Source organism: Trichogramma pretiosum, unplaced genomic scaffold, assembly GCF_000599845.2.
Source record: "Trichogramma pretiosum strain Unisexual culture from Peru unplaced genomic scaffold, Tpre_2.0 scaffold74, whole genome shotgun sequence".
Lineage (NCBI taxonomy): Eukaryota > Metazoa > Arthropoda > Insecta > Hymenoptera > Trichogrammatidae > Trichogramma > Trichogramma pretiosum.
The window spans coordinates 929187-946701 of record NW_019641708.1 but is presented as its reverse complement, the minus strand read 5'-3'; the positions used below and the strand labels follow the sequence as shown (position 1 = coordinate 946701).

Below are 17515 nucleotides of genomic sequence, written 5' to 3'. Positions count from 1 at the left end.
GCTATCGCCTTCAATTAAAAAATCTGAAAAAATTTGAGATTATTTATTTTGATGAACAAAATGAGAAAAAAATTTTTCCAGATTTTTTGAGGCTCCGTATCGCCTTAAAAAAATTATTTTCGTGAAAAAAAGCGGTTTTTCAGCTCTAGGCTTAATGGACATGAATGAAAAATTCTGAAAAAATTCAAGGAATCGTTTTTTGACGTCAGAATTCAGAAAAAAATACTCCGGTCTGGTACATCGAACCATTTCACCGAAAATAAAATAATATAAATTTTCAATGATTTTTTCTGAAGGCCTGAAGCACTCGAAAAATCTGAAAAAATTCAAGATCGTTTGGATTGTTAAAAAATACCTTGATGAATTTTTTCAGATTTTTTAATAGCTTTAGGCCTTCAAAAAAAATATAGATAGAAAATGGACGTCTATAGGGGAGAAGGGGGGTAGGAGGGAGGAGGGGGTCTAAAATTTCGGTTTTGGAACTTTTTTATCATGTACTATAACATACCAAAATTTCAGGAAAATCCATGAACCTCGCCCGCAGGTTTATTTGAAAAATTCTGAATCTGACCCATATATGGGGCAAATTTCCTGAAGTGTCCTAGCGCTCTGCCGCACGGCACTTTTTGGCCAAATCACTTAATTTCTAACTCGATGTAAAAGTATCAAAACACACCTTAAAAAAATAACTAACTAGTTATTTCGATAGGAAATTTCCTCAGCTTTCCGATGGGGATATTAGATTTCCCACAATTTTCCATTTTCACCCGGATAATTGTCGTCAAACATTCAGAGCTCAATATCTCGAAAAACACCACTTTTTTTGCTTTTTTTATCGTTTCGATCGACAGATGAGGTCTTTTTACATCGGGTATGGTAGTTTTCAGAGTGTATTTTTGATGAAAACTAAGGAAAATACGTGAGGTTTTAGTTAGCGCTCGGCCGCTCAGCGCGATTTCGAGCCTTGCGCGGCTCGCTGTAACTTGTAACTCGCTCTTATGACATTGTGATTTGGCTGGAAAAATTATTAAACATTTAGTTTCGATAGGAAATTTTGTCAGCTTTCTCATGGTGCAATCGGATTTTCCGATAATTTACATTTTCACCAAAAAAAAATGGACTTGAAGGTCTATTTTCTACTTTTTCTAATGAATATGTAAATTATCTGAAAATCCGACTGCACCATGAGAAAGCTGACAAAATTTCCTATCGAAAACATGTGTTTGTTTATTTTTCCAGCCAAATCACTATGTCATAAGAGCGAGTTACAAGTTACAGCGAGCCACGCAAAGCTGGAAATCGCTCTGAGCGACCGAGCGCTAACTAAAACCTCCCGTATTTTCCTTAGTTTTCACCAAAAATACACTCTGAAAACTACCATACCCGATGTAAAAAGATCTTTCGATTGAAACCATAAAAAAAGCAAAAAAAGTGGCGTTTTTCGAGATATTGAGCTCTGAATGTTGGATGACAATTTTCCGGGTGAAAATGGAAAATTATGGGAAATCTGATGTCACCATCGGAAAGCTGCGGAAAGGACCCCGGGAAGTTAACAAGGCACCGTGGGTCCCGGTTAAATGGGCTGAAAATTTTTTTGGTAGTAGATTTTGACCTCCTGAACATAAAACCTTATGGGCGGTACTCGATCCTGCGAGCCGTTTTCAAGAAAAAAATTATTAAAGTCTCGTCCTTTTGCGGTGACCCGACATAACCCCTCTGCGCCAGTTGAGCGTCGCGCGCGATCATTCAACGCAACCGATGTCTTTCGCTATACACAAATAATGAAAAAATAGAGTTGTAACCCAAGAAATGGGATGATTTCGCGTAATTTTATCTTCATGATGCTGAATAATAGAAAAAATATAAAATAAAATTGATTGATATGATCACAAAACTCTGACAGAGAGTACATAACGAAGACGCGTTATGATAGAATATAATTTTTCTCTACCACTTAATTGCAGACGCGATTTTCAGAAAATTCTAATGAATAAAAAAATATCTCGGAGTCTTAAAAATGTAAGCCCTAGGTCTGAGGTACTTTGAATGAATTTTTATCGCATAAAATACTGAAATCGTGGACAAATCAAACCTTCAAGTCGATCGCATACACTTTTCAAGTAATGTCGATCAGAATGAACGTTTGTTCGAGGTAAACAATAATTTGAGGAAATTCCATGAAAAATAATGATATCTAAGGGTCTTGAAACGTATCAGGACAGCGTTTGCTACATTGCGATGGATGGAGATGAATGTACACATCGATCACCAGCTTTTGCGATAGGTCCAATACTCAGGCAGCACGTCTTAGTTACTTTGAATAATTTTTTAACGATAATCTTCATTTCTTGGTTGGCCGATCAACTGTTCGAATCGATCGCCAACCTTTGCAAGCAATTTCGATAGGAGTGAATGTGATTATCAGGTAAACAAGAATTATAGAAAATGAAGTGAGAAATTAATGTATCTCGGAGTCTTAAAAAATATAACAATCACGTTTCATTCATTCTAATGGCCTAGGATATTTTAAAAACTTGATCGCCAGCTTTTGCAATAGGTCCGAAACTCTGCAGCGCTTCTGTCTGACTTTGAATAATTTTTCATCGATTATGACCTTTTTTTTGTTGGCTTATCTACTGTTCGAGTCGATCACCAACATTTGCAAGCAATTTCGGTGAAAGTTAATGTTATTATCAGTTAAAAAGAATTTTTAGAAAATTGCGTGAAAAATTAAGGCATCTAGAAGTCTTAAAAAATATAACACTCATGTTTTATTCATTCTGATGGCCTAGGATAGCTTAATAACTTGATCGCCAGCTTTTGCAACCGGTCCGAAACTCTGGCAGCGCTTCTGTCTGACCTTGAATAATTTTTCATCGATTATGACCTTTTTTTTGTTGGCTTATCTACTGTTCGAGTCGATCGCGAACATTTGCAAGCAATTTCAATGAAAATTAATGTTATTATCAGTTAAAAAGAATTTTTAGAAAATTGCGTGAAAAATTAAGGCATCTAGAAGTCTTAAAAAATACAACAATCATGTTTTATTCATTGTGATGGCCGGGGATATTTTAAAAACTTGATCGCCAGCTTTTGCAATAGGTCCACGACTTAGGCAGCGCTTCTGTCTGACTTTGAATAATTTTTCATCGATTATGACCTTTTTTTTGTTGGCTTATCTACTGTTCGAGTCGATCACCAACATTTGCAAGCAATTTCGGTGAAAGTTAATGTTATTATCAGTTAAAAAGAATTTTTAGAAAATTGCGTGAAAAATTAAGGCATCTAGGAGTCTTTAAAAATATAACGATCATGTTTTATTCATTCTAATGGCCTAGGATATTTTAAAAACTTGATCGCCAGCTTTTGCAATAGGTCCACGACTCAGGCAGCGCGTCTGTCTGACTTTGAATAACTTTTCATCGATTATGACCTTTTTTTTGTTGGCTTATCTACTGTTCGAGTCGATCACCAACATTTGCAAGCAATTTCGGTGAAAGTTAATGTTATTATCAGTTAAAAAGAATTTTTAGAAAATTGCGTGAAAAACTAAGGCATCTAGGAGTCTTAAAAAATATAACAATCATGTTTTATTCATTCTGATGGCCTAGGATATTTCAAAAACTTGATCGCCAGCTTTGGCAATAGGTGCACGACTCAGGCAGCGCCTCTGTCTGACTTTGAATCATTTTTCAACGATAATCATAACTTTTTTGTTGAATGATCTACTGTTCGAGTCGACCGCCAACATTTGCAAGCAATTTCAATGAAAGTAAATGTTATTATCAGTTAAAAAAAAATTTTAGAAAATTGGGTGAAAAATTAAGGTATCTCGGAGTCTTAAAAAATATAACAATCACGTTTTATTCATTCTGATGGCCTAGGATATTTTAAAAACTTGATCGCCAGCTTTTGCAATAGGTCCACGACTCAGGCAGCGCGTCTGTCTGACTTTGAATAACTTTTCATCGATTATGACCTTTTTTTTGTTGGCTGATCTACTGTTCGAGTCGATTGCCAACATTTGCAAGCAATTTCAATGAAAGTAAATGTTATTAGCAGTTAAAAAAAAATTTTAGAAAATTGTGTGAAAAATTAAGGTATCTCGGAGTCTTAAAAAATATAACAATCACGTTTCATTCATTCTGATGGCCGAGGATATTTTAAAAACTTGATCGCCAGCTTATGCAATAGGTCTAAGACTCAGGCAGCACTTCTGTCTGACTTTGAATAATTTTTTTTACGATATCCATTACTTTTTTGTTGAATGATCTACTGTTCGAGTCGATCGGCAACATTTGCATGCAATTTCGATGAAAGCAAATGTTATGGTCAGTTAAAAAAGAATTTAAAAATAGCGTGAAAAATTCAGGTATTTAGGCGCCTTAAAAAATGTACCAATCACGTTCTTATAATTCTGATGGCCCAGGATAGCTCAGTAAATCGATAGCCAACTTTTGCGATAGGTTTAAGACTCGAGCAGTATGTGTTAGTTTTTTTAATAATCTTTTATGGATTTGCTACCCGGGCATTTTCTGAAAGTAAATCTGCCCTATTTACCTCAAAAGGGGAAATTATAAGCCAGAACTATACCCTGTTACATTGATAATGTCTATTCAAAATTTCGACAAATTATCGAGAATAATCGAGCTTTATAATACCTTCTCGATGCTCTGATCGCTGTAGTAGCTTTTTGCTAATCTGAGCGCTGAAGTATCAATATACTTTTTTCGGCTGTTGTTTTGCTATAGAGCAGGTACGAAAGGTAAAGATTTTTGTGACTATTACATGCATTAATTTCTAATGATTCGAATAATAAAAGGTTCTATTCTCCCTATTATATCCCCATGGTAACCATTGTTTTTTCGTTTTCGGAGTGTATTTTTAGTTTCTAATCGAGTAATCGTAATCAGAACTAAAAATGAATACGAGGCCTTCATTAAACGCTGCGTATTTTAACAAAATACTGCATATTTTTGTGAAATTACGTGAATATCTCCGATTTCACCCTGATTCATCGATTGACACCAATGAAGACTGTCGAAAATTGGCTGAAATCGCGTTGGATGCCGATGCGCGACGAAATCCTAATGGCGTAGTAGCAATTGGTGAATTTTTGAACAATTTTAATGGCGTTCGAAGCTTTTTGGAGATGCCTTTGCACGAGATCCATCTAACTTTCTTAATTTTCGAATTTATTATACTGTAATTATATTAAATAAGAATGAATCTTATTATTTTTTATGAAACTTAATTTTATCAGATTTTTGAATAATGTATAGCTATAATAACTTTCATTGTTCATTCTAAGGGATGGTTTCATGAAAATCGAAGATATCCGTAATTGTTTTTTTATTTCAAACGAAAAATGTCGTAATGTCTACTGGCAGATAATGCCTGAACGCTATCATGACGCTATCAATTATGACGATGAGAAAAAAATTAAAATAATCAGATCATTCATAAGAAAATCCGAGTTATCGCTCTTGGCAGTTGAAAAAATTCTAAGAGAAGAATTCCTACATCAAATTGACCATAAGAATCTATATGAAGATTTAAAAAATGAATTGAAAAAAAAATTACGTATGGTTGTGTAAGTTTCAATCATAGAATTGTATCTTATTTTGAGTTTGATAATAATTTGTTTTGATCCCAACATTCAATTATTACAGCGATTAAAAAGTGGCAACAGATAAGGAAAATGATCAAATACCACAACCTAATTCTAAGTTTCAAATAGTCAAAGCAAAATCCACGATTTTCAATTCCTCACCTTGTACACAACTTCATGATACGACTAATCAAATTAATATTCATTCTTTATTAGAAACTGCAACGATTCCTTCAACATCTAACTGTGCTCAAATCTGCTCTGCTTCACCTCCAGTCATTTTCCCGTTAAGTCCAGTAGGTTCCAACAGTTCATCGCATTACCTTTTCCCCTCAATCCCAATCTAATCGTTCACCTACTTCGTCACCTATAGCCACTATTTTGTCACCGTCTTTCTCGAATCACGCTGGTATTTCATCGCCTGTGGCTTTTAGTCCTTCTCAATACAACTCCAATCGTATTCAAACTTTGACACCCTCTACATCTCTTTTATCTTCATCCAACTCAAATCTTGCTAATGATTCATCACCAACAGTCACAATTACTTCCCAATCTCAATCAATAGATCCGACTTCAATAGTACTTCTGCATCCTATCTCTTCAACCCCTTCAACAACTAATGCTCTTTCAACCAAATCGACTCAAAATGTAGAAGAACATTTCGAAAAAAATCAGTTGGTTTGGGCTAATTTTTCGGATAAATTTCCATACTTACCAGGATTAATAACATCGATAACCACAAAATTTAATAAATTAAAAAAAGAAACATCTATCGATAAAATATCCGTTCGATATTTTGAGCCAGTTAAAAATAAAAAATGCAAAGTAAATACCTTTAAACACGATAAAAATTCTGTTAAATTGTTAACATTGAAGTCTTTAAAATTGGAACTGAAAGAACGATGGAACGACAAGTTATTGAATGACTATGTAAAAGAAATGGCTAAGAATTAATTGACTAAAAAAGCTTTTAATTATGATAAAAATATTTTGAATGTAATTAAAAAAATAAAATAAACCTTCATAAGAGTAATAATGATATGCGTAATAAATAATGAATAAACATAAAAAATTGTTGAGCTGGGCATGTTCAGCTACTGGAAAAAGGCGAGATTATTATTCGATAATGTATTTTCCTGGAATACGGACTGCTGTAACAAATACACGATTTTTATCGACAATGCCTGAAGCTTTTTAAAAAATGTGTCATTTTAATTTTTAGAAAAAAACAGTCTTTAACAGCAAAATTGTCCACGTTTATGAGTGTTTATGTATAAATATAACATTCTTATGTTACATGTTCTGAATATATTTACTTCGAACGAGACCATAACCTAGCCGATAAAAGTTAACAAACGCAAAGCTCTCACAACTACGAAAGACTCAATAAGATATTATTCTTGATTCTAATAATTAATAAAGTAGCTTGACTCTAATAATTATTTAGTTTTTACGATAAAGGTACATTTTGGAGATTTTTATCATCTTTTCCTTTAAAAAGTTTGCTGAAAATTTAGACTTGAGACTCTTAAAACCAAACTTAAGAAGGAGTAATCCAATTTGTTCTCGTTAAAAAGGTTAGTATATGCTTGAGTATAATGTAAATAAATAGTGTTCACTCGCGGAAAAATCATTACTATTTTTTATTTTCCAAAAAAATTGTTCATGTACCCAATCAGTCAAATAAAAATTCAAAAATATTATTTCGCAATTAGTATGTTGCCTCTCTATTTTGCTCATAAAAATTCATAAAAAATACATATTTTTTATAAATATATTTTCTTAAAAAATACACTTGTATTCTACACTACACTACACTATTCTATTTCTCTGAAAAAAATTATTATTTTGCGAGGACTGAAACTCGGGACAACGCGTACGAGCCTCTATCCGATCGGACAAGGAGACGTTTGTCATCAGTCTAAAATATCGACGTTTTCTTAATTCGAGGTTAGCAGGTTAAACGTTTTCAAAGCTCACAACATTACGCTCAAGAGTCTTACGGTATATTGTTATGACGTATGAGTAAAGCGTGGCGAGCCCATGTGAGATTGCTATTGGTTTGGATGCAAGCTTAATGCTACATGGAATTATATAATAACTTTTTCTAGTATCAGTGTGTAAACGCGACACATTGGCGAAAGCCTGATGGCCGAGCTCGTCATAGAAGATAAGATAAATAGAGTCTTTTGTGATAATCCTGCAGTTTTCACGATATGCATTTCGTGCTCGTCGTTCAAGCAGACCAAGGGCTAATAGCCACTCGTTACAGCAATCGTCCCGTCCCGACTTTTCGCGCGCGTCTTATCGACTCGCGTTCAGGCCGTAGGTCCATGAGCTTTCGTGCAAGTCAACTGGTTGCAGTTATCGCCACAGATCGTACTAATGTAAGCTCGCTCACGTGATTGAAGAGTCATCATGTTCTCATCTCAGCTTGTTCCCATTACGGGTTTGTGAACTATGATATGGTGCACCTGTCGAGCTCGTACTGAGGCACTCGTGGGGCATAGCTCAGACAGGGCGCCGCCGCTGGCGGCAGTGATCGCTTCCGCCAAGAAGCCACAGCCGTCGATGCCAGCTTACGGTCATAGTTTGCTCCACGCACAATCTCTTTCGAGAGGCACGTCTTGCTGTTCCTGCATTATATGCGCCCGTCTGTGCATCTCTTCCCAGCAAAGGCAGTATTACGCGCTGTTCACACAGTAGTCATGGTCTGACTGCCATCGACACTTACGCTAGATACAACGATCTCGCATTCAAATAGACACATCAGCCGCATAAGGCTTTACTAATGTATTCAAATACACATGCGTCAAATCTTAAATTTTCTCTTACACATCTTGATCATTGTTTTTTTTTATCTGCATAGTTGAACACTATTTATTTTAACTATATTTACGCATATGAGAGCATAGAAGTAATACATTTTACATTTGTACAGATAAGAGCGTACAAGATCAATATGCCAGTTAAAATAATTTATGCATGTTATGCATGTGAAAAAAGATTCCGTCATCAAGATATGGTACGAATTTTTGGAGAAAAACTCGAAGAAATTCGTCAAATAGCCCAGGCCCGTCGAAATAATTTACAACTTGTCACCCAAGAAGTTGATTGGAACATTCGAATTTGCTTCAATTGCTTTAAAAGCATTAGAGGAGAAATTGACCAAAATTTGATGAGATTGGGTTACAATGTCGAATAAATGTCTATATTTACCATAATTAATAAGAGCGATTCCAACAAGATTGAATAATTTACTAAATAAAGTTATAAATAAATAATTCGTTCGATATTTTGAGCCAGTTGAAAATAAAAAAATTAATATCATTTAATAAATTATTCGTTAAATTGTTATAATGTCCGATACTTGCCTTCAACAGTAAAATGAAATAAAACTATTATGTTATATGTTCTAAATAGATTTACTTCGAACGAGGCCATAACCTACCCGATAAAAATAAACAAGTGCAAATCTCTAAAAGATAATAAGAAATGAGATTTAATTCAGTATCTTTGTTCTTATAATTATTAGAATAGCTTGATTTTAATAATTATTAAGATATTATGCAAAGTTGCATTTTGTAGATTTGAGGTTTCTACCATCATTCATATTAAAAAGTTTGCTGACAATTTATATGTGAGGCTCTTAAAATCAAACGTAAAAAATAATAATCCCATTTATTCTCTTTAAAAAGGTTAGTATATGCTTTGAATATAATCAATAAATAAAAAGTAGTTCCGTTCAATTGGGAGTCGCCATTTTGTCACCCAGTTATTCGCGATGTGATTGGCCGATTCCGTTAGATCGCTGCTCAATTCAGTCGATATAGCAGTGTGAATAGTATAATTTGAAATAGTTCGAATTGTAATATATAAGATGATAATAATAAAACATACAGATATATGGAGACTAGGTGACAAAACGACGATTCTCAATGAACAATTGGTATGCCCGAGTAAACACAATCTGTGTAATGAAAAAAACTGTACAGAAATTCTTATAATATAGCAATTGATTGGAGAAAAGAGTTTCAGTTTCCTGAACGGGGGAGATAAAATAAATATATCGTTTTATTGCATACAATGTGTCTTTCTTAAGATTTTCACCCACATTCCTATTTCAAAAATAAGCAAGTGTATGTATGTACGTAATAATAATCGACGTCGCATGATCGAGCGAGCGACAGATAAGGAGAGTAGAATATTAGATCGATCGATCGGCTCGCAAGGTATCATCGCAATATTATATCATTTATTATATCACTTACATACTAATAGATTATCTAATAGACTAGACTAGGCTAATAGACTAGATAGATCATCATCCATATCGATATATATAATGTATATCTGTGGTGGAAAGGCATAACGACTTAAGTCCATTTTTTTGGAAATCGATTTTATGATGAAAAACGTCTATATTTAGAGTCTACTTTAAGGTGCAAGGGTCAGAATAGACGAGTATAGCTTCTATCGTTAGTTTCAGCATTGTGCATAACGACTTAAGTCCATTTCATGAGAAACGAGGAAAGGCAAAACGACTTAAGTCCACCTTTGCAAGCTGCAAAATGCTATAGAGAGTCTACTTTGATCTGAAAATGAAAGAAAATGATATTCAAACATACAAATAGCTCTCACACTCTTCGAATGTTGTAAATTTCACTATACGGTTGGTAAATTTGATACGCGAGGAGCCATTTTAGCGATTTTCAGTTTGGCCTTTTTTCGTTGCAAGATTTGATATTTGACACCAGTATAACGTTAAATGAGCTATTTTATCAATGTAAAATCATTAAATGAGGTAATGATGACAAACGAAGCGAAATTATTGATATGGAAAAAAGTGTGACCACCAAAAGTGGACTTAAGTGCAAAGCGTGGAAAGGTAAAACGACTTAAGTCCATATTTTTTGCCCCGTGTCATCGCTATGATGCGCCTTTCAATTTCATAAGTACATGGTTCAAAAGCTACCTCATAGTAGCTTAAAATATCTTAGGTTCAGATCTCAACTCGACTGGGTTCAGTTAGGCTGGCCCAATCAACTTAATACGCGTTTTTCTCGAAAATACAAAAATTGTAATAAATGAAATATAAAATTGCTTCACTTCACTTTACATTACTGTATATTTCGTTCGTTTAATTCGTTTAATGCTTTGAGGATATGTCTATAGAAATGAATTAATTAATTTTTTACATAATCACTATTTATTTCATGATTTTTTACATTATTTTGTTAATTTACAATATATATCAATTTTATATGTATATTAATATAAAGTTGTATACATTAAACTTTAACACATTTGTTTCAATAATCAGATATTATTTGTTAACATTTTTTCAAAGAGTTTTTAGAATTAAGTAAATTAATAACTTATTAATTGAAATTAATTGAAATAAATTAAATGGAAAGAAAGCTATCAAATTAGAATAACATTATACACAATCATGTATTAAATTTAAGTAAGATTAAGAAAGATAAATAACTTAATTACTTATCAATTAAAATAAAGTAGAAAGAAAAATATTAAATTAGAATAACGTTATACACAATTAGTTGCTAATAGTAAATGTTCAAATGATTTTGGTTGTTCCATTTCACTGATTGATATATTTCCAATTATGTTCAAGATTAAAGGCCCAGGAGGTTGGCTTTCGATGACACCCTTCATTTCAACGAAATCTCCTTTATTCAGCTCAGGTTCAGTGATCTGGGTATTACTCTTTACTTCTAATTTATTCCCATTATCATCACAAATTGAAGCTACCCAAAAATTCATCTGTTGATGTACAAAATGACCAAAATTGGTTTTCAACCAGCCTCGAATACCTGTAAAATTTTTATAGTATATAGTACAAGTATATTGAAACAAATAAATTTAATGGGAAACAAATGTTATCACTTACGTATTTCTTTTTTAATAAAATTCTCTGCATCAATTAGTGAAATTAAAGGTAGATTATCATCATCATTTGGTGGTGCAGTAAGTGATCCTAGACGGGTCACTCGCGTTTGGGCTTCTTCTAATTGTAATTCAAAATGTACACTTCCAGAGTTGTAGGCTGCGTTTCTTGGTATTTTCACTCTTGCATTTTGCACCTTTACAACCTGTTATAAAACAATAATAATATTAGAAATAATAACAACTATTTCATTGTAATAAACACACTGACTGTGTATGCGTTTGAATCTATTATAATGCAACAATCAATCTAAACATGTAACTATTGTATTTACAATGTTTTAAAAATGCATGAAAAAACTTACGTCATTGCTCACTAGATTTAATTCTTCCAATTTGTTGACATTATCTTGCCATCCTATGACTTGGATTCTTTTGCCATTTCCATTATTGACGACAATTTTGTAGTAGATATTACCAGTCATTGTTCCACCGTTACTTAAAATATGGTCCACATAACCCACTATAGTTCTGTAAAAATTCATATTCACATAAACATTATAATATGTGCAGAAATGAACATTATTCACATAAACATTATAATGTGTGCATTAAAATGTGTGCAGAAAATAAGTGTATATATAAAACTGAAAATATATTTTAAAAAAATAAAAAATCAACTTACGCAGTTGGATCATTGCTTTGAAAGTCATCGATCACATCACTCGGTGTGAATAATTCTTCAAAAGGTGAGGACATTTTTTTTTATTACAATAACCTTATTAAGAACGAAAAAAAATTCAATCAAAGTTGTGATACTGCTGCACGGATTGCAAACTGCTAAGTCTGGACTCCAAAATAAGAATACAGAAGTGTCCACACGCCGGGAGCTGAAGGAGCTGTGTACGCACGCAGCGTGCGAAACGGCAACTTTTGTAAACACATACGCATACACAGATTACTAAGTGTGTATGCATACTATACTATGTCGTTACTATAGTAGCCTGTGTATGTATGTGTATTTACAAAAGCGCCGTTTCACAAGCTGGGCGTGCCCCCTGCGTACATATTGCAGCTTCATGCCAGTGGCCACCTGTAGCGTTCATTGTATTTGCAGTTTATATATAATATATAATTTGATGTTTAGTTCGACTGCAATGGGCCAACTGATAGTCATTTCTTTAAATGAAAAAAGACGATCAGTACGATCGTCATTTTCATATAATAAACTGCAACCAACAAATCACTACCACTACCTCGAGCCATTTCTCTCCATCCGTGCGGACGAGCAGTTGAAAATATCAGAGCCGTGTAACCTGTTCACTTCTAACCTAAAGGATTAATCCAAAATGTCTAACGGATTAGAGCTTGAAAATTTTTACGCAAATATTCCGGATCCCGAGACATTATTATTCACTTCCGAAGCATTAGGAGCAATTAAACTTTATGAGAAAACTGTGTAAGTACATAAAAAATTTAATATTACAAACTTTGATCATTTTTTAAAATTTATAGTCAAGATAAACTTAAATTTGTTATTACATGTAGTCATTTTATTTTACTATTTATTATTTTTCACAAGTTTAGATTTAATAATTAACATTTAGAGATATTTTATTTTATTATTTTATTATTTAAATTTAGATTCGTTCACATATAATTATTTTATTTTATCATATTATCATCAAGTTTAGATTTGTTGACATGTAGAGATAAATATAGTAATAAAAGTAAATTCTTTCGAGAACTCGACATTCAAAGAAAATAACCACGTGAAAATAGTTGGACGCATCATTTCTTACGGAATACCATACATGCAAGTGGACAATTTGGATTGTATTACTATTATAGATAATGTTGAATTACCACTATTGGACCTTCTGAAAGGAACGAGGATTCCTAAAAGAAAATCGACTGATAATGCTGAATAACATTATGACTAAATTTATATACTTTCCTATTTATGTTGAATTTAATTAAGACATTCATGTTCAAATTACATTTACTTACAATTTACGTACAAATTACATTTACTACATTAGTTCATACATTTAATTATGTTATTTTATATCTATTATTCTAAAGTATAAATTTCCATTAATTAATACTTACTTATGTATATTTATAAAATTGATACTTATTACTTACCATTAATTAATATACTTACCTTGATTTACTCATAAATAGATACTTAATTAATACCATTAATTAATACTTACCTGAGTTTATGTGTAATAAATAGATAAATAAAATGTACTTTTCTAAAATTAATTCCTATCCTATTCCTAATCCTAATCCTATCTGTGTAAAGAAAAATTATTATACAATTATTTTTGATTAGACAGTTAAAGCTATTTATTCAACGACATGGTGACGATGTTCGAGCACAACATTCCACTTTACTACACTCTGGACTTGATCGGCTACCAATGGTTCGACACGATCGAATTACTGCTGAGACAAGGCAGCACCTATCCAAGATCGGTCAACGACGAGGGCGAGACACCGCCCGCTGCACTACCCCATGTCTCGCAGTTGCTACAAAAAGTTGATCCAATTGTTACCGAGACACGGCGCGAATCCGAATCAAACGGACAATTCTGCACTTATCGTTACTAACGACAGTGAACTTGACTCTTATTTTGAGCTATAATAAGTTTTCCGACTTTTTTGTGAAGTATGTTGTTTTTTATCGAGATAATCGTAGGACAAATGCAAGCCTTCGACGCATAATTTTGCCTGAAAAATTGAATTGTATCATTCCGTGCTTGCAAATAAGCTCAAACCTCAAGAAATCACGTTACGTACGCTTGGCATGAGAAAAGCATCAACCTTTTTTAATTAAGAAAAAAAAAGAGCCTTGATAGATTGTTTAATTCGTCATTGCAAGTTTATTGGAAAGGCTTACTTTTATGCTTTGAGGCTTGTAGTAAATGCCCGCGTGTATAACGCCGCTATTGTGTCCAGTTTGATGTTTGGTAAGTTCATTCTCTTAAATTAAGCTATCTTAAATTCGGGTCGCTGTTTTTTCATCTCTTTGGCAGTCGCGCATCCCACTATTACTTTAAATGATGATCCGAACACGACAACCTACAAAGCACGTCATCTGTCGGAATTATCGCAACGATCGAACAGTCAAAAAATCAAATCGGCATTGTTGCTATGGAAATCATTTAAGATTTTATTTTATATAAATTGATTGTTACACAACCAAAGAAGTATACTAACTTTACTCTAAAGTTAACAATAACTACACAAGCTTTATTTGCCAAACTGATTATGTTATAATCGAAAAAGTACTCAACTTACTCAAAAGTTAACGATAAATATAACTACGCAAGCTTTATATACCTAAATAGTATTTTACACAGCAATCAAACTTGAACTACGTAAATTGTATTTTCAACATCATTAATGAATCCAGTGTTACGTGCAATCTACAATTATCAATCAAATTGATATATGATTGTTGATCAATTACTGGAAATTTGTGTTCACAAAGGTACCATTAAATTTCATTTTTATAATGTACAATTAATACTATACATATAAGTGAAGTACGTTAATGTGGAATCAATTATTGACAGTTGCGATATTAATTATATATTGTATAATAAGATACTGTATTTTGTAAAAAAGATTCTAATAATAACACCTAATTGAGTGTTTGTGTGTAAAAATGAATATTATATTTTTCTTGGTACATGTTTTAGATAAAAGTAGCAGATTTTGCTCGATACCTTATTGTTTCAGTCTTGAAATAGTTGAAACCATTGTAAATGAACCACAATTTTTTATTTATTTATTTAACATAGAATCTACTTTTATCGTTCTAACTTCTATAAAATATGATAAATTAATAGTGTGTATAATATATAGAAATATTAAAATTTATATTACATAAAATTCTTTCTTTTATTTTCAGATTCAATTGATGAATATAATTATTCATAAAAAAATTCCACATCAAACTGACAATTTCGAGACGGTTTGGTGTGAAGAACGAATTGATTAATGTAATAAATTATTACTTCAATTACTATTTGACGAAAAATATATTGTTTCTACCTAAAAAGTTGAATATTACTACAATTAAAATTTGTTTTCAAACATTCTAATATGGGAAGGAAAAGAAAAAGTTCTGAGGAACGCGAGACCACAAAAAAAATAAAACGTGAACAAAATCGTTTAACTAAAGCCCAATCAAGACACAATGAAAAATATGAACATAATATCCCAAGCACATCAAACAGTATACCCATTATTGATGCAAACATAAATACTAATACTATCAACACCACAACTATTAATACAGCCAATTATTATAATCAAATAATTCATATACCATCCAATAACATTTCAGAAAATATAAATACATTGACATTAAATGAAGTTACAAATAATAATGCACATTTAAATAATATAACTTTACATGACCATACATATTGTAAAAATCCACATAATCCAAAATCACGTAAATCCGCATCTTTGAAATATTCTAATAATAATAATGATATTAATAGTAATATACAAAACATTGATGAGTATAATATAGGACCAATGGACATATGCTGTGTACATTGTAATGCTTTACATTTTAAATGTGAAACAATTTCTAATAAAGGAAATTCATTTTATGATTGCTGTGGACATGGTGAAGTAAAATTAGATAAGTTACCACAACCACCCCCTGAATTATTTGATCTTTTAAATGGTAAACATCCAAAATCAAAAGAGTTTATAGCTAATATTAGAAAATATAATTGTTCAATTTCGTTTGCATCTATGAAGGCAAATTTAATGCAATTTCATAACCGACCTGGACCTTTTTGTTATGTTGTACAAGGACATATATATTATCACATAAATACATCAGTATATCCTCAAAAAAGTGATAGTCCATCATTTGGACAATTATTTATAGTTGATCAAAATGAAGCAACTAAACACCGAATTAATTTTAATGCAGATCTTGATCCGGAAATATTAAATTTATTGGATTCCCTTATGCGTAAACATAATATATTTGCACAATCGTACGAAATGATGGGAAAAGAATTAGAAGAACAAAAAAAAAATAACAATTGTGCAGATTTACATTTATTATTTGGACTTAAACCTGAAACTAATAAACATCGTTACAATTTTCAAAAGTGTAACGAAGTTGCAGCTGTATTTGCAACAAAATCTGATGGTGATATTCCCGATTCTTATGTAGTAATACGAAATAAAAATACTAAAAAACTACAAGAAGTTAAGGCAATGGATCCAAATGTCGAACCGTGGATATATCCAGTATTTTATCCCTACGGCACGCAAGGTTGGCATAGAAATATACCAAAGCAAATAACGAAAGAAAGACGTGTTACTAGAGCGGGTTATTTTAAATACCGTTTAGCATTACGAAATGATGAATATAATGTTTTTATACATGGAGGCAAATTATTCCAACAATGGTTAGTCGATAGCTATGTAAAAATTGAACAAGATAAAATGAACTTTTTTAAACAAGAACAAGCCAAATTACGCGTTGAAACATATAAAGGATTATCAGACTACTTGGAAAATAAAGCTAAAAATATTAACGGTAAAGTAGGTAAAATTATTATTTTACCATCATCATTTATTAGTTCTCCAAGAAACATGATGCAAAATTATCAAGATTCTATGGCTACGGCTAGAGTGAAAGGTAAACCTGATCTTTTTATTACAATGACTTGCAAGTAATCCCAAATAGAAAATGTAAATTAATAATTATTATAAATTAATAGTTAATTATAAATTATTTTTAGTATCCCTTATGCATGCAATCCCAATTAGTTAGAAATTAAAGAAAATTTAAATTCAAATGAAACTCCTAGCGATAGACCCGATCTTACTTCACGCGTATTTGAAGCAAAAAAAGATCATCTATTACATTTAATAGTAAATAAAAAGATATTTGGTGATATAGATGCATACATACGTAATAGAGTTTCAAAAAAGGGGATTGCCTCA

At 32.2% G+C, this 17515-nt stretch overlaps 1 protein-coding gene across 1 annotated transcript in view; it reads right to left on the bottom strand.

The window, feature by feature from the left end:
- Positions 1-12385, bottom strand: part of LOC106659203 — a 17181-nt gene extending 4796 nt beyond the window's left edge. The window contains exons 1-4 of the mRNA XM_014381619.2: positions 12204-12385; positions 11884-12049; positions 11523-11724; positions 11165-11445 (exon numbers count right to left, since the gene is read on the bottom strand). Coding sequence (XP_014237105.2) covers positions 11165-11445; positions 11523-11724; positions 11884-12049; positions 12204-12277 — 723 coding nt within the window. The 5' untranslated portion in view covers positions 12278-12385. The remainder of the gene's footprint in view (positions 1-11164; positions 11446-11522; positions 11725-11883; positions 12050-12203) is intronic.
- Positions 12386-17515: the final 5130 nt, after the last annotated feature.